Source organism: Periophthalmus magnuspinnatus, chromosome 19, assembly GCF_009829125.3.
Source record: "Periophthalmus magnuspinnatus isolate fPerMag1 chromosome 19, fPerMag1.2.pri, whole genome shotgun sequence".
NCBI classification, from domain to species: Eukaryota; Metazoa; Chordata; class Actinopteri; order Gobiiformes; family Gobiidae; genus Periophthalmus; species Periophthalmus magnuspinnatus.
In genome coordinates, this window is record NC_047144.1 from 23,861,175 (window position 1) to 23,878,613 (window position 17,439).

General features: G+C 41.5%; 1 protein-coding gene across 1 annotated transcript in view; it reads left to right on the forward strand.

Annotated features, from left to right (window-relative positions):
- The window catches only part of abca5 (ATP-binding cassette, sub-family A (ABC1), member 5), a 28,381-nt gene extending 11,150 nt beyond the window's left edge, over nucleotides 1-17,231 (forward strand). Inside the window, exons 17-38 of the mRNA XM_033984577.2 lie at nucleotides 389-508; nucleotides 2,543-2,738; nucleotides 2,975-3,141; nucleotides 3,677-3,804; nucleotides 4,021-4,158; nucleotides 5,423-5,536; nucleotides 5,613-5,783; nucleotides 5,903-6,016; nucleotides 6,110-6,247; nucleotides 6,700-6,768; nucleotides 6,848-6,939; nucleotides 7,531-7,654; nucleotides 9,313-9,430; nucleotides 9,493-9,584; nucleotides 9,992-10,140; nucleotides 10,257-10,332; nucleotides 10,411-10,505; nucleotides 10,603-10,722; nucleotides 11,660-11,812; nucleotides 11,888-11,967; nucleotides 12,147-12,202; nucleotides 13,399-17,231. Of these exons, the coding sequence (XP_033840468.1) occupies nucleotides 389-508; nucleotides 2,543-2,738; nucleotides 2,975-3,141; nucleotides 3,677-3,804; nucleotides 4,021-4,158; nucleotides 5,423-5,536; nucleotides 5,613-5,783; nucleotides 5,903-6,016; nucleotides 6,110-6,247; nucleotides 6,700-6,768; nucleotides 6,848-6,939; nucleotides 7,531-7,654; nucleotides 9,313-9,430; nucleotides 9,493-9,584; nucleotides 9,992-10,140; nucleotides 10,257-10,332; nucleotides 10,411-10,505; nucleotides 10,603-10,722; nucleotides 11,660-11,812; nucleotides 11,888-11,967; nucleotides 12,147-12,202; nucleotides 13,399-13,530 (2,642 nt within the window). The 3' untranslated portion in view covers nucleotides 13,531-17,231. The remainder of the gene's footprint in view (nucleotides 1-388; nucleotides 509-2,542; nucleotides 2,739-2,974; nucleotides 3,142-3,676; nucleotides 3,805-4,020; nucleotides 4,159-5,422; nucleotides 5,537-5,612; nucleotides 5,784-5,902; nucleotides 6,017-6,109; nucleotides 6,248-6,699; nucleotides 6,769-6,847; nucleotides 6,940-7,530; nucleotides 7,655-9,312; nucleotides 9,431-9,492; nucleotides 9,585-9,991; nucleotides 10,141-10,256; nucleotides 10,333-10,410; nucleotides 10,506-10,602; nucleotides 10,723-11,659; nucleotides 11,813-11,887; nucleotides 11,968-12,146; nucleotides 12,203-13,398) is intronic.
- Nucleotides 17,232-17,439: the final 208 nt, after the last annotated feature.

Sequence of the window (17,439 nt, forward strand, 5' to 3'; positions counted from 1 at the left end):
TCAGTCTCACTCTGGATGTGTGTATCTAACCTGTCTCACTCTGGATGTGTGTATCTAACCTGTCTCACTCTGGATGTGTGTATTTGATCAGTCTCACTCTGGATGTGTGGATCTGATCTGTCTCACTCTGGATGTGTGGATCTGATCTGTCTCACTCTGGATGTGTGGATCTGATCTGTCTCACTCTGGATGTGTGGATCTGATCTGTCTCACTCTGGATGTGTGGATCTAATCTGTCTCACTCTGGATGTGTGGATCTAATCTGTCTCACTCTGGATTATTTTATAACTGTGATTGGTCCTGGTTGAGGCCTGTTTATTCTCTTGTCTCTCATTGGTCCTGATTCTGGTTGTGTTTATAAACCTTTCTCTCATTGGTCCTTCCTCAGGCCTGTTCTCGGAGCTGGACTCTGCTCCGTCTCTGGGCATCACTCACTACGGCGTTTCCATGACAACGCTGGAGGACGTGTTCCTGAGGTTGGAGGCGGAGGCTGAGGTCGACCAGGCCGGTCAGTGTCTCTTTCTCTTTCTCTCTGTCTCTCAGACTACAGTGTGTTTAACCTCTCTCTCTCTTACTCTCTTTGAGTACAATGTGTTTAATCTCTCTCCCTGTCAGACTACAATGTGTTTAACCTATCACTCTGTGTCTGAGTACAGTGTGTTTAACCTTTCTCTCTCTTTTTTTCTCTCTCTCTCTTTTTCTGTCTCTTTAAGACTACAGTGTATTTAAACTATCTTTCTGTCAGACTGCAGTGTGTTTAGCCTCTCTCTCTCTCTCTCTCTCGCAGACTACAGTGTTTACTCTCTCTCTCTCCCTTTCTCTCTCCCTCTCAGACTATATTGTGTTTAACCTCTCTCTCGCTCTCTCTCTCACAGACTACAGTGTGTTTAACCTCTCTCTCTCTCTCTCTCTCTCTCTCTCTCTCTCTCTCTCTCTCTCTCTCTCTCTCTCTCTCTCAGATTACAGTGTGTTTAACCTCTCTCTCTCTCTCATACTATATTGTGTTTAACCTCTCTCTCTCAGACTATATTGTGTTTAACCTCTCTCTCTTTCTCTTTCTCAGACTACAGTGTGTTTAACCTCTCTCTCACTCTTTCTCTCTCACAGACTACAGTGTTTTTAACCTCTCTCTCTCTGACTACAGTGTGTTTAACCTCTCTCTCTCTCTCTCTCTCTCTCTCTCTCTCTCTCTCTGACTACAGTGTTTACTCTCTGTCTTTCTCTCTCTCTCTGACTATATTGTGTTTAACCTCTCTCTCTCTTCCTGTCTCTTTCTCAGACTACAGTGTGTTTAACCTCTCTCTCTCTCTCTCAGACTACAGTGTGTTTAACCTCTCTCTTTCTCTCTCTCTCTCTCTCTCTGACTACAGTGTTTACTCTCTCTCTTTCTCTCTCTCTGACTATATTGTGTTTAACCTCTCTCTCTCTTTCTGTCTCTTTCTCAGACTACAGTGTGTTTAACCTCTCTCTCTTTCTCTCTCGCTCTCTCTCTCTCTCTGACTATATTGTGTTTAACCTCTCTCTCTTTCTCTCTCTTTCTCAGACTACAGTGTGTTTAAACTTTCTCTCTCACAGACTACAGTGTGTTTAACCTCTCTATCTCTCTCTCTCTCTCTCTCTCAGACTACAGTGTGTTTAACCTCTCTCTCTCTCTCTCAGACTATATTGTGTTTAACCTCTCTCTCTCTTTCTCTCTCTTTCTCAGACTACAGTGTGTTTAAACTCTCTCACAGACTACAGTGTGTTTAACCCCCCCTCTCTCTCTCTGTCTCTCTCTCTCTCTCAGACTACAGTGTGTTTAACCTCTCTCTCTCCCTCTCTCTCTCTCTCTCTCTGACTACAGTGTGTTTAACCTCTCTCTCTCTCAGACTATATTGTGTTTAACCTCTCTCTCTATCTCTCTCTTTCTCAGACTACAGTGTGTTTAACCTCTCTCTTTCTCTCTGTCTCTCAGACTACAGTGTGTTTAACCTCTCTCTTTCTCTCTCTCTCTCAGACTACAGTGTGTTTAACCTCTCTCTTTCTCTCTCTCTCTCTCTCTCAGACTACAGTGTGTTTAACCTCTCTCGCTTTCTCTCTCTCTCTCAGACTACAGTGTGTTTAACCTCTCTTTCTCTCTCTCTCTCACAGACTACAGTGTGTTTAACCTCTCTCTTTCTCTCTCTCTCACAGACTACAGTGTGTTTAACCTCTCTCTTTCTCTCTCTCTCACAGACTACAGTGTGTTTAACCTCTCTCTTTCTCTCTCTCTCACAGACTACAATGTGTTTATCCTCTCTCTCTCACAGACTACAGTGTGTTTAACCTCTCTCTTTCTCTCTCTCTCACAGACTACAATGTGTTTATCCTCTCTCTCTCTCAGACTACAGTGTGTTTAACCTCTCTGTCTCTTTCTCTCTCTCTCTCACAGACTATAGTGTGTTTATCCTCTGTCTCTCTCTCTCAGACTACAGTGTGTTTAACCTCTCTGTCTCTTTCTCTCTCTCTCACAGACTACAGTGTGTTTAACCTCTCTCTCTCTCTCTCTCTCTCTCTCTCTCAGACTACAGTGTGTTTAACCGAGAGCAGCCAGAGGAGGAGGGCGACACTACCTCTGTGGATGACCTCGATCAAAGACTCCTAACCTTCTCTGAGTCTGACGGGGTCAAAGGTCACACCCTGTGGAGGCAGCAGTTCAGCGCTGTGGCCTGGCTACACATGCTCAACATGAGGCGGGAGAGGAAGGCCTTTGTGTACACGTGAGTGTGTGCTCCGTAAACAGAGGAGACATTCAGAGCTTTAAGCAGCGCCCTCTGGTGGTCAGTAGAGTCTGATCTCTGGACAAAACATTTCAATAATCTGATTATTCCAGAAATCAAATCATGATGAAATTTTTGGCGTGCCTGAGACTCTTTCTGTGTCTCGATTTAGTTTTGCTCTTATATTTTACAGTAGTGATTATTATATTTCTGAATCCCTCTTTGTGTCTCTGTAGTTTTGCCTTGTTCCTGGTCTTCATAGCTGCCGTCCTGGTTCTCTCTTTGGCCACTGGGAACATTCAGATCCATTCCCCTGACAGAGAGTTCCTCCCCGTGTATCTGCTGAGGAGGAACCAAGCCCCACACAGATACGCCACCAGCCTCCTGGTACAGAACTCATCAGGTATGGAACTCTCTCTGTGTGTCAGTCACGTTTGGGGTTGAATAATGGCACCACTTTCTGAAGCTAATGTGAAAAAATGATTGCTGACAGAGAAGACGTTGAACTTTGTGTCAGTTTTTGTTTCATGTGGACACAACCATTACTTACCGAGATATTAACCATAAATCAGGTCAGCAAATCTGCAATCCGACAGTTAGGTCAGAATTCTCTGGTGGAATTTGCTGTTTGTCTTCAGCTCAGGTTAAACTAGAGGGATTCTACAGTGTGCTGATGTAACGTGAACGCAACCTATTTGTAATATACTAAAGCCAGGTCACATCATAGAGAGCTCCTTTGTCTAGTTTTTTGGGTTTTTTTTTTTACTGATAATGGACTCAGGTTCAGTTAAGTCAAATTGAGTTAAGTTTTTTTATTTGTCATCGTACATTCAGGTTGTACGGCGAATTGTGTAGATCAGATGAAGGATTAGGTGTGAATGTATTGACTCTGTATTGATCTTGTTTAAGATATTGTAAATCTCTCTTTTCCCGTTTAGACTCGGATATCTCAGAGCTGATCCATAACCTGGAGTCTCAGGATCTTCAGGTGGAAATGATGAGACAAAACGACTTTATGTCTGCAGCTCCTCACAGCGCCGCCATCAACGTCACCGGCTCCAACAAGGTTACAAACATACTGCGTGCTACAAACTCAAATATACAGAGCCTAATGAGGACAGTGAACGCAGCACAGTTACGCTTGATGCTTCCATATTATAGTGCGTCCACTGCCCTAGGTTTTTATTTTGTTCCTATGCGCTTATATTACGATGCTTTCACTGTCTGTAGGGTTTCATATTATTCCCATTTGTTTATATTATGGTGCGTTCACTGTCTGTAGGGTTTCCGGTACATTCTGGCATTTAACAGCACCACGGTTCACTCTCTGCCCATGACTGTGAACATCCTGAGTAACGCTCTGCTCCGAGGACTCAACGGCTCCACACGCATCAGAACATGGACCAAGCCCTTCGACTACGTGAGTGTCTCAAGTCACGTTTACACTTTGGTACTTTACGTTTACACTTTGGTACTTTACGTTTACACTTTGGTACTTCTAATTGATACCAAAACTAGTATCGAAACTAGATCCTCATTTGAGCAGGTATCGATTTAAAAAAAGTCCGATTCACAGGACATTTTTCCGATCTATAAGTCGCTCTGGAGGATAAGTTGCTCCAGCCCGGTATGACTCAGATTCAGCAGAATACAATTTTCTTTTAGGGGGTATTTTTGTTCAGTCTTTCTCAGATGTTTTTTAAATTACCATAATGTTGAAATTTAAACATTTGAATTGTACAAGAGTAATAGATACAATAATAACAGAAGAATGAATGAAGTTATATATTTTAATAATTTCACATATAAGTCGCATCTGAGTATAAGTCGTATCCCCGAACAAACTATGAAAACAATGGCAGAAAAATATGGTACTACTACTACTACTAAATACTGCTACTACTACTGCTATTTCCACCTACAGTATTGCAGTAATATTAAGTACAGAACCTACAGGTAAAACCACTGTGTCCAGAGCTACGATGGTGAAAAAGTCAAATCAAAAATAAGTTGTTAATCAATATCAAAACTAGTATCAAAGATAGTTACTCATTTTTTGCAGGTATCGATACTGAAAAGGTCACATTCACAGGACAGAAATGAACCTTTCCTGAAACTTTAGAATAATCTTGAGCTGGATCAGAACTAGTATAAGACACATAGACTAGTATAAGACACACATGGACCACTATGGACCTGCTGGACACTGAGGGTATTACACAGATATAACACACATGGGAATAGAAAACAAAGTACTACTATTTAATCTTAAAAATCACATTCTATTGTCATGTTCCAATTTAATTTCTTTTTGTAGTTTCCAATATCACAACAATGGTCACTTCAAAGGTCTTGACAAAATTACTGATTTACTTTACTAGTGGACCATGATATAAATGAAAAGCATGTTTTTAAAAGAGTTACACATTATTTGTTATTGGAAAGTGCCACTAAGGAAAAGCAAAACTGGATCCTTTGGTGACACAATCGCAGTTTAATAATCTGGTAACAAACTTTCACACACACCTGCTCCTGTTTTTAATGTTTTATATGGACTTGTTTGTTTTGGTTGTTTTTCTTTTGTATTGTATTTTAAACGGAGCATCCATGAAAAAGAGTCCAAGATAAAGAAAGTCCACAGCTAAATGTTAATGTTTTAAGGAGTAATTTGTGCGTCCTTGTAGAAAATCCCAGATGCCACGTCCTATGCCCTGGTTTACATCGAGGCCATCATCCTGGGCATGTTGGCTGCTGGGATGCCTGCGTACTTCGCCATGGACCACACCCGGGACAGGGAGGTGAGGGTTAAACGTGTGGGTTTAAGTTTCCTCTTTAGGTACTTCTGATGTTAAATGTTTGGTTGTTTTGCTCCAGATCAAATGCCGTTCGACTCTGCGTATCTCCGGTCTCCTCCCCTCTGCGTACTGGTGCGGTCAGGCCGCTGTGGACATCCCCTTTTTTTACCTCCTGCTCTCCTCCATGACCGCCATCCTCTTCAGCTTCCACACCAGCTCCCTGCCCAGCTCCAGCAACATCACCGCCGTGGTACGACTTTAGGTGGTTTAGACCAGGTTTAGACCGGGTTTGGATCAAATTCAGTCCTGGTTCAGTCCCGGTTCAGTCCCGGTTCAGTCCCAATTCATTCCTGGTTTTCTCGTCTGTAGATCCTGTGCATAATCGGCTTTGGTCCGGCCATGATCCTCTTCACTTACGTGGTGTCGTTTGTTTTCGCTCGAGTTCAGAGTAACAGAGATTTCTTCTCCGTCATCTCCATGATGGTGAGACTCAACACGTCATTATGTGCAGCTTTGTCTTTGTTTTCCTCCAGGTGTGTGTGGCCTTACTCTTTGACCTTTGACCCCTCTCCTCAGGTGTGTGTGGTGTCTGCTTCCTTGGTGCAGTTGACTTTTGTAAACGACAGTCCAGCTCTGACCAGGAACCTCCACAACGTGCTGTGTATGTTTAACCCTCTGTACCCCCTCATGGGCTGCCTCAACTCCATCACCAAGGTACTACTGTAATACTATTACTGCAGTATGCAGTCATGTAGTACAACTCCATCACCAAAGTACTACTATTGTACTATTACTGCAAATGAACAGCCACGTCAGAGTCGAAAAATCTGAACTTTTTGGCTAAATTTGACACATGATACTGTTAAATCACTGAATTCAACACTACAGCTTGTGATCATGTAGGTGTGCAGAAGATAGTTCATCCACGTAGTCCATTCTCTAATATTAGACTTTGATCGTCCAAATGGTTCTCATCCAACAAGGTGACAAATTTTACAAATGTGGCGCCACACCAGGATGTTTTTAATGGGCTTCATCCATTAAAATGCAGATTATAAAGGATAGGAGGTGTCATACACTCATTTTACACACAGCTGCTTTTAGAAATAAGACGTATACAGGTCATGTTCATGGCCTTTAAACTGTGTCCCTGTCCTCTGTTCCAGGCCACGTTTCTATCATCTCTGAACGAGGACAACTTCTTATGGAAAAACCTTATTATCGCTGTGATCGCTGTACGTCACTTATCATCACTGTAGATTCTTATTTCATTTGTTCATAAATAAATAATAATGTGAATGTTGTCGTTTTCAGCCGTACCTTCAGTGCATCGTGCTGCTGTTTCTCCTGCGCTGGATGGAGATCAGTTTTGGAGGAAGCACCTTAAAGTCGGATCAGCTCTGCAGGTTTGAAATATACAAATGTGAGGGGAGCATTCTGTGGTAATTTTAATTATTAGAACACAGAGGATTTACTGGCTTAAAAACATGAAAACCAGAATTAGTTTAGCATTCTAATTAATTACCATGATGAGTTTATAAGTGAGTTTTACACAATTCTAACCCACAACCTCCTTAAATGAGGTTCAGTCCCTGGTTCAGTCCCTGGTTCAGTCCCTGGTTCAGTCCCTGGTTCAGTCCCTGGTTCAGTCCCTGGTTCAGTCCCTGGTTCAGTCCCTGGTTCAGTCCCTGGTTCAGTCCCTGGTTCAGTCCCTGGTTCAGTCCCTGGTTCAGTCCCTGGTTCAGTCCCTGGTTCAGTGGAGTTTTACTATCACAATTATGCTAACAATAACTAGCATGCTAACAGTGCACCAGAATGACTTCCTGGTTTGCGTACAATAACAGCGCTTTATAATTATAGTCATGAGGCTGCTGTGTTCTGTCTGCATCCAAAAGCTGCTCTTATAAAACATCTGTACTGGGGCAAAACTGATTTGACCTTAATTACACGAGAATATCAGGTCCCGCCCCTTTAACAGTTTAAATGTTGTGTTTTAGGATTTCCTCAAAGTCAAAGTCGAGGCAGGAGCGTGTCCCGGAGGAGACGGAGAACGAGGATGAAGACGTGAAGATGGAGAGAGCCAGAGTGAAGGAGGCTCTGAACTGTCAGCCGTGTGAGGAGGTACAGACGTCACATCACTGCTGCAGAGGAGTCAAACCCACAACCTTATTTAGTTAAGACCCAGTTTAGTCCCTGGTTCAGTCCTAGTTCAGTTTTGTTCCAGTTTTGTTTAAATCCTGACCAGTCCCTGGTTTAGACCTGGTTTAGACCTGGTTTAGACCTGGTTTAGACCTGGTTTAGACTTAGTTTTGACTTAGTTTTGACCTGGGTTTGACCTGGGTTTGACCTAGTTTTGACCTAGTTTTAGCCTGGTTTTGACCTGGTTTTGACCTGGTTTTGACCTGGTTTTGACCTGGTTTTGACCTAGTTTTGACCTGGTTTTAGCCTGGTTTTGACCTGGTTTTGACCTAGTTTTAGCCTGGTTTTGACCTGGTTTTGACCTGGTTTTGACCTAGTTTTGACCTGGTTTTGACCTAGTTTTGACCTAGTTTTGACCTAGTTTTGACCTAGTTTTGACCTAGTTTTGACCTAGTTTTGACCTAGTTTTGACCTGGTTTTGACGTGCTTGTGACATACTTTTGACGTATTTGTGACGTACTTTTGCCCTGGTTTTGATCTAATTTTGCCCTGGTTTTGATCTAATTTTGCCCTGGTTTTGATCTAATTTTGACCTGGTTTTGACTTAGTTTTGACTTGGTTTTGACCGGGTTTTGACCTAGTTTTGACCTGGTTTTAGCCTAGTTTTGACCTGGTTTTGACCTGGTTTTGACGTAGTTGTGAGATACTTTTGACGTATTTGTGACGTACTTTTGACCTGGTTTTGGCCTGGTTTTGACCTGGTTTTGACCTAGTTTTGACCTAGTTTTGGCTTGGTTTTGGCCTGGTTTTGGCCTGGTTTTGACTTGGTTTTGACCTGGTTTTGACGTAGTTTGACGTACTTTTGACCTGGTTTTGACCTGGTTTTGCCCTGGTTTTGACCTGGTTTTGACCTGGTTTTGACGTAGTTTGACGTACTTTTGACCTGGTTTTGACCTGGTTTTGCCCTGGTTTTGCCCCGATTTAGGCCCGATTTAGTCCCGATTTAGTCCTGATTTAGTCCTGATTTAGTCCTGGCTCAGTCCTGTTACAGTATTTATCATTATCACAAAAGTTATCACCTTTTTTCTCATTCATCAATCACATTTTTTCACAGTCACACGTCTTTCATCATTTCATTCAACATTTTATGATCATAAACAACACATATTTTTAACCTTGGCATTTAACACAAAAAATAGTCTAATATTTCTTCCTGCAAAGTCTTCTGTCTGCTCCAAACCACAGTCTTTTACTGACAGAGGTTTGGCTGTGAACCTCTCCATTAAAAACACCCACATTCTTTTATTTATTTTGAACAAAGACAGTTACGGCTGTGGCCTGGGCGAGGTGTAGAGATGTCATACAGAAAACACAAGAATATAAACGTGAATTGTAAACTTTGTAAGAATAAACGTTTGTACAATGCTGCATGAAATGTCATTCACACGAGGCTCAGTACATGCAAAAGTAGAAGTAAAAGCAAAAGTACAGTAATAGCATTTAGACCTAGACATGGCTGAATCTTGATCTTCAAACTGGATCAATTGCACAGCTGTGCTACTCCTGATGGTCCACTGAGCTTTACTCATTTCAGTTTGTTGTGTATCACGTCTTTAAACTAATCCAGTGTCTCTCTGCAGAAGCCTGTAGTGGTGGTGAGCAACGTCAGGAAGATTTACAGAGGAAAGAGAGAGGGATTCTCCTTCAGCAAAAACAGAAAAGTCGCCACGAAAAACGTCTCATTCTGCGTCAAAAAAGGTTCAGATTTAAAACATTTTCGATATTTTTTGAATCAGAGTTTAATATGTGTCGTGTTGTAGGTGAAGTTCTGGGTTTGTTGGGTCCAAATGGAGCTGGAAAAACCACCATGATGCACATGCTATCAGGAGACACCGACCCCACATCAGGACAGGTGAGGAATCTAACCCACAACCTCCAGTCAGAGCGATTAGGAGTTTAACCCACAACCTCCAACAGAGAGAACAGGAGTTTAACCCAAAACCTCCAGTCAGAGCGATTAGGAGTTTAACCCACAACCTCCAACAGAGAGAACAGGAGTTTAATCCACAACCTCCGTAGATGAGGTTTATTCCTGGTTCGGTCCTGGTTCGGTCCTGGTTCGGTCCTGGTTCGGTCCTGGTTCGGTCCTGGTTCGGTCCTGGTTCGGTCCTGGTTTGGTCCTGGTTTGGTCCTGGTTTGGTCCTGGTTCGGTCCTAGTTCGGTCCTAGTTCGGTCCTAGTTCGGTCCTTGTTTAGTCCTTGTTTAGTCCTTGTTTAGTCCTTGTTTAGTCCTTGTTTAGTCCTTGTTTCTATGTTGCAGGTTTTGTTAGGGCCCCCTCCTGTGGACCATGTGGGGTACTGCCCTCAGCTCAGTCCTCTTTGGCCCAGAGTCACTCTTCAGGAGCATCTGGAGATCTATGCTGCAGTGAAGGGCATCAGAGGAGAGGACGTCCCGGGGATTGTCAAGCGGTAACGGACAGGAATTTTTAGGAACATGATCAATAAAACAAAAACAAAAAAAGTCTAATTACAAATCTGGCAGAGCAGCTCTAATTCTCCTCTTCCATGTTTTTTTTTTTCCTCAGGGTGGTAGATGCTCTGGAGCTGAAGGAGCATCTGCACAAACAAGCCAAGACTCTCTCAGCGGGAACCAAGAGGAAGGTACAGAGTTTTTTAAATCATCTTTAAAAAAAAAACACAAAATACAAATGAATAACCTCACCTCCTCGCTCTTCTCAGCTGTGCTTCGCTCTGAGCATGCTCGGAAACCCTCAGATCGTTCTTTTAGACGAGCCTTCTTCAGGGATGGACCCCAAATCCAAACAGAGGATGTGGTCAGTTCTACTTTCCATTATTATTCACACAAACTCATAATAAGTGGTCATAGATTTTTTTATATATTTGTGTATGTTTGTGTATCATTGTTTTTAGGCGAGCGATCCGAGCCGCTTTTAGGGGGCGCCAGAGAGGGGCCGTTCTCACCACACATTACATGGAGGAGGCAGAGGCCGTGTGCGACAGAGTGGCCATCATGGTGTCTGGACAGCTCAGGTACTGGAGATACATCAGCTCTAATATCGGCATCGGCGATCCCAGATCCCAGATATCGATATCGGCCTGATATGGAAAAATCAGATACATTTGACATCAGTGTTTTTGTCCTGCACTGCCCCCGTGTGTGTCCATGTCAGCCCCAGTTTGTCCTCACTGCATCAGAACAGACGAGAGAAGAGATGTCCCAGATAAATATTATTTTTACTGTAAACTTATGAACTTTACTATAACTTAAAGCCACAGTATGTAACATTTTAGCCAAAACCTGACTCTTATTTAGCCCGGAGGAAGGGCCTTCACCTGCTTCTTTCCATAGAAATGTTTTGGCTATAAAAATTCATTTGGCTGTAATATTCCACATATTGCATAAAACTAATCTATCTCTGTGGAGAATGTTCCACAGTATGCATTTAACTTTATGTTTCCATGGAATTTCCAGAAAGTTAAAGACTGTACTTTTAAAATTTCTATTCCAATTCAATAATTTTGTTACAGGTCCATGTTATAATGTTGCTTCCTCCTCAAAAACAGACCTGGAGTTGTGTTTTGTTTCATTCACACATGTTTGACTCACACTTTATTATGAGTCTGTAGCATCTTCAAAGCTCCAAATGCTCTGTTCCACCTTGTGATGTCATCAAGTGGTCGTTTCGCAAGTTAACAGCTCCTTTTTACCTTTAGTTCAGTTGAGATTGCAAATTTCAGGTCTGAAATGATTCTCGTGAAGGTGTGTGGAGTTTAAAACACAGTGGAGCACTTCCTGTATTACCACATGACGACATCACAAGGTGGAACCGAGTGTTTTCAGTTTGAGAGAAAAACTCAGCCTAAATAAAAAGGGTTTGTGTGTTAAACATGTGTGAATGAAACATAACTCCACGCATGTTTTTTTTATGAGGAAACAAGATTATAATAAAGATCGTGTCGTTCTCAGATGCATTGGTTCGATCCAGCACTTAAAGGGGAAGTTTGGCCGTGGCTACAGTCTGGAGGTGAAGCTCAGAGACGATCTGACTGGGCTCCAGCAGGTGGCGCTGTTACACAAAGAGATACTGAGGATATTCCCCCACGCAGCCCGACAGGAGAGGTACACGTCTGTTTAAACTCGTGCTGCTTTATACTTAAAAAAAAAAAATCAATGTCACATGTTTATTCTCCTCAGTTTTGCGACTCTGATGGTTTATAAAATCCCCATGGAGGACGTGAAGTCTCTGGCCACGGCTTTCTCTGAGCTCGAGAAGGGTGAGTGGATACAGGAGTTTAATATGATAATTACAGGACATTGTGTCGTTGAGCAAACACCTTGGCAACAGGTGAAGGTGCAGAATCTCAGTCACATTTAAAGATGCTGTTGTGTTTTGTTAAACCTAATTCAATCTCAAACTTAAACAAATATAACTGAATCTTGTCTCTGTTTTCAGCGAAACAGTCCTTTAACTTTGAGGAGTACAATTTCTCTCAGTCGACTCTGGAGCAGGTAAAAACAACCTCTGTTTTGGTCGTGTTTGTCTTGAGGCTGGACTGTTGGGTTGGTGATGTAACTTTGTGATAGACCCTGGTTTAGTGGCACTAGGAGGCTGCGTCATCTGTGCACACTTTTAAAATTAATAATGATTTAAACTGTGAAATGCAGTTGTAGAGTGATCAGTGGCTGACCCCGCCCCCGTTCTATGGCACAACTTCATTCAGAAAATCCAGAGTTTAATCCTGGTTTAGCCCTGATTTTGTCCTGATTCAGTCCTAGTTTTGTACAGCTTTAGCCCAGCCTTAGTCCTGGTTTTGTACTGGTTTTGTATTGCTTTAGTCCTGCTTTAGTCCTGCTTTAGTCCTGCTTTAGTCCTGCTTTAGTCCTGTTTTAGTCCTGTTTTAGTCCTGTTTTAGTCCTGTTTTAGTCCTGTTTTAGTCCTGCTTTAGTCCTGCTTTAGTCCTGCTTTAGTCCTGCTTTAGTCCTGCTTTAGTCGTTCTTTAGTCCTGCTTTAGTCCTGCTTTAGTCCTGTTTTAGTCCTGCTTTAGTCCTGGTTTTGTCGTTCTTTAGTCCTGCTTTAGTCCTGCTTTAGTCCTGCTTTAGTCCTGCTTTAGTCCTGCTTTAGTCCTGCTTTAGTTGTTCTTTAGTCGTTCTTTAGTCCTGCTTTAGTCCTGCTTTAGTCGTTCTTTAGTCCTGCTTTAGTCATTCTTTAGTCCTGCTTTAGTCATCTTTAGTCCTGCTTTAGTCCTGTTTTAGTCCTGCTTTAGTCCTTCTTTAGTCCTGCTTTAGTCCTGCTTTAGTCGCTCTTTAGTCGTTCTTTAGTCCTGCTTTAGTCCTGCTTTAGTCCTGCTTTAGTCCTTCTTTAGTCCTTCTTTAGTCCTGCTTTAGTCCTGCTTTAGTCCTTCTTTAGTCCTTCTTTAGTCCTGCTTTAGTCGTTCTTTAGTCCTGCTTTAGTCGTTCTTTAGTCGTTCTTTAGTCCTGCTTTAGTTGTTCTTTAGTCCTGCTTTAGTCCTGCTTTAGTCCTGCTTTAGTTGTTCTTTAGTCGTTCTTGTCGTTCTTTAGTCCTGCTTTAGTCCTGCTTTAGTCCTGCTTTAGTCCTGCTTTAGTCGTTCTTTAGTCCTGCTTTAGTCCTGCTTTAGTCGTTCTTTAGTCCTGCTTTAGTCCTGCTTTAGTCCCATATATTGTATTTAAATCTCATTTGTTTTCAGGTGTTCCTGGAGTTTGCGAAGGAGCAGGAGAGTGAAGAGGATGAGATTGGGTCTCTGAGCACTCACTTTCAATGGCAACGACTGAGACAAGATGGAGCCAACCACACAGACAGCATCGTGCACCAGCTATGAGAAAAGACCCCACAAAGACCAGGTTTAGACCGAGTTTAGACCGGTTTTGGACCTGGGTCAGGACTGAGGAGAAAACTTCGCGAAAACTATTGTGCACCAGCTCTGAAACTGGAAGATCTTTGCAAAAAAGACTAAAAATAATACAAAAACCAAGTCAAGAGTCAAGTCCTGGTTTAGTCCTGGTTTAGTCCTGGTTTAGTCCTGGTTTAGTCCTGGTTTAGTCCTGGTTTAGTCCTGGTTTAGTCCTGGTTTAGTCCTGGTTTTGAAATTAGCCAAGACTGAGGCAAGATCATGGATGGACTTTTATCATGTGGACAGCATTTAAAACCAATGTAACCCCAAAAACTACAACAATCACACAAAGAAGACTTTAGTTATGGTTTGGACATGGTTTGGACCTGGTTTGGACCTGGTTTAGACCTGGTTTAGACCTGGTTTAGACCTGGTTTAGACCTGGTTTAGACCTGGTTTAGACCTGGTTTAGACCTGGTTTAGACCTGGTTTAGACCTGGTTTAGACCTGGTTTAGACCTGGTTTAGTCCCACCACAATAACTCAGAATCTGTACAAAAAACAGGACTTCAGGGGTAATGGCTGCACGTTTCTCAACCTCAACAAAAAATAGTAAAAAGTGCAAAAAATGGACTCAAACTTGCTCACATTTTTAAGAACTGAAGACGTCGGTGGAGAAGACTGTCTCTGGAATTTATTTGAACTTTTTAAACTAAAAAAATCAAGAAAATGCTAGATTTCCTACATACAAGACGTCTTTGTTTCACCATTTTGCAGTGAGTTTGATGGACGAGAGGAGACAGTTATTCAATATTTTGGGATATTTGTGGGATTAATTATGGTGAACAAGACTAAAAGAAAACATTTGGGAATTTGGGAATTTTTGGTTTTGAAATCTTGTTGTCTGGGGGGTTTTTTTTGAGAATTTTTGTGAAAAAAAATTTCAAGTCAATGTGGTATTTTGAGATTTATATGGACACGCCTTTGTGTGGTACTTGTACATAGTGAGTGTATTTCCATAAGAGATTTTGAGCTGGTTTAGACCTGATTTAGTCCAGGTTTGTCCTAGTTTAATCATTTTACTTTTAGCCCTCGTTTAGACTTGATTCACATCTAGTTTAGTCCTGGATTTGTCCTGGATTTGTCCTGGATTTGTCCTGGATTTGTCCTGGATTTGTCCTGGATTTGTCCTGGATTTGTCCTGGATTTGTCCTGGATGATTCTGGTTTATTCTTTACCAGGACTAAACCAAGACAAAACTGGGTTAAGACCTAGTTTAGTTGTGGTTTAGTCCTGGTTAAGACCTAGTTTAGACCTGGGTTGGCACTAGTTTAGTTTTATCCTTGGTTTAGTCCTGTTGTAATCCTTGTCCTGGTTTGACTTGGTTTAGTCCTTGTTTACAACTAGATTAGTCTTAGTTTAGTTTAGGTCTAGTTTATTCCTGGTTTAGACCTGTTGTAATCCTGGTTTAGTCCTGGTTTAACCCTTTAACATATTTTATCACAAATTTCACTTTCTTTTCTGTGTTTATTTAACTCTCTCAAAATTGCTGATGCATTATGGGTAATATTCTCACTGTTTATAAGTACCACACGTTTGACATTGAACCGTCTTTGAATCAGAACTCATAGAGGCACGTTCACAGTCGTGTGTCTCTTGGTGCTTTGAGCAGGACTCTTGTGTCTGGGCTGCAGTACTCAGATATTATCACATATTTATTCACTGTTTGTTGTTTCATGGTGTTTTTGTGAGAATCTAAAATCTAAAACCTGTTTCTGGTTGAACCAAAGCGACATCTCAAACCTCCATTCTAAAAAACAGTAGCAAAGTGCAGAACGCAGAGGAAGCACCAGGGGGCAGGCTAGTCCCTATCTCACAAGTCCTGGTTAAGACTGGGTTAAGACCTGGTTTAGTCCTGGTTTAGTCCTCGTTAAAACTTTTCATTTCTGGAGTAGACCTCTTTAAAATTGAGTTTAGTCCTAGTAGAGTCCTGGATTAGACCAGTTTTAGTTTTGTTAGTCCAGTTTTAGACCTGGTTTATACCTGACTAAGATTGGTTTTAAACGTGGTTTAGTCCTGGCTCAGCCCTGGTCCAGCCCCAGTTTAGTCCTGGTTTGGCCCTGGTTTAGTCCTGTTTCAGCCCCTATTTACACTCGCGTTAGCCTTGGCTTAGTCCTGGTTTTGTCTCGGTTTAGCCCCGCTTACTTCCAGTTTAGTACTGGTTTGGTTCCGGTTTAGGTTCAGTTTAACCCTGGTTTAGTCCTGGTTCAGTCCCTGGTTTAGTCCTTGTTTAGCCCTCGTTTAGTCCCAGTTTAGCCCTGGTCCAGTCCTGGTCTATTCCTGGTTTAGTCCTGCTTCAGTCCTGCTTCAGTCCTGCTTCAGTCCTGCTTCAGTCCTGCTTCAGTCCTGCTTCAGTCCTGCTTCAGTCCTGGTTCAGTCCTGGTTTAGTCCGGGTCTGTTCCCTCCTGTTGCCTCTGTGTTTCTTGCACTGATCCAAACTTGTAGCACTCAGAGTTTTCATATTTTTCATATTTTTCTAAAGGATTTGAATGTGATGTGATTTTGAACCGGCTCCATCGTGTCGATGTTATTTTAGTGTAAATATCTCAACCATCTCTTTGTATAACCACAAAATTGTAATCTTTTAAAAAAAAAACAAAAAGGGAATTTCAATCCACGTCTGACTATTATAACCGAAATGCAGAATTATTACTCAAATATCTGTACATTTGTGTTTGTGAAAAAGCATTTAAACAAGAAAGATTCAGGGTTTAGTTGTTATTAAAGAAACTGTCAGTGCTTTCCAATTACCTGGATTAGACCTGGTTTAGATCTCATTTAGACCTGGTTTAGTCCTGACTTGACCGGGCTTAAATCAGTGATTAACCTGGGCTAAACTAAGGTCTAGTTCCGGTTTTGTCCTGGTTTAATCTAGATTTGTTCCTAGTTGTAAACTGATTTGCTTTAACCCAGGTTTAGTCCTGGTTCAGTCCTGGTTCAGTCCTGGTTTAGTCCTGGTTCAGTCCTGGTTCAGTCCTGGTTTTGCTCCTTGGTAAGTGCTGACAGCTCAGTTGTAATAATATGTAAGAAAGTATTTATTCACATTCATTTTTTTGTTGTTTTGAAGTTCTTTGTAGCTTTGGTCAAAAGGAGTGAGCGCTTTGACGACAAGAAAGGAGCTTTGACAACAGAATTGATGTGGAACAATTACTCTTTTGTTTACAATTTTGGGTTTCCTCTTGGGATTTAGGGGAAAAAATCTTAAACTTTCCGAGAGATTTATTTAACTTTTTATTGCCAGGATAAGATTATTTTTATTTTATTTTTTGTCTAGTTTAAAGCCTATTTCTGTTATAATTTAGTCCTGGTTTAGTCCTGGTTTAGTCCCGGTTTAGTCCCGGTTTAAACTGGTCTCTTTATTGCACTGTTGTCACTTTTTTATAATTTCACACTAATGTCTGGACGTTTTTGTTCCATGTCTTATGAAAATGTATTTAACTCTCAAATTCTTCTGAAATTTCTGCCTTTTTAATGACGACAGCTCTTATTTTGAAAGGGTAGCTCTATTTCCTGCCTTCAGTAACTTTCAAAGCGGGTCTCTTCTCATGCTCAATTTTAATTTTGCACTAAATATTTTAATTGTTTTATGCAAATGTGTGTTTCATCAAAGTTTGTCATCAATAAATGTTTAATTCAAATATTGATGAAGTATTTTGTTACGTTACTATAGTACAATTAAACTATATATTTATTTTTACCTTGAAGAGGGAGTATTGTGCAAAATTGACTTTTTGGAGCTTTCTACCATGTTATAATCAATACCATGTCTGAAGAGGTTTTATATGTCCATCCATGTGTGTTTGAGTAATCTAGTGAACTTTCCCGGGCCCTATTCAAA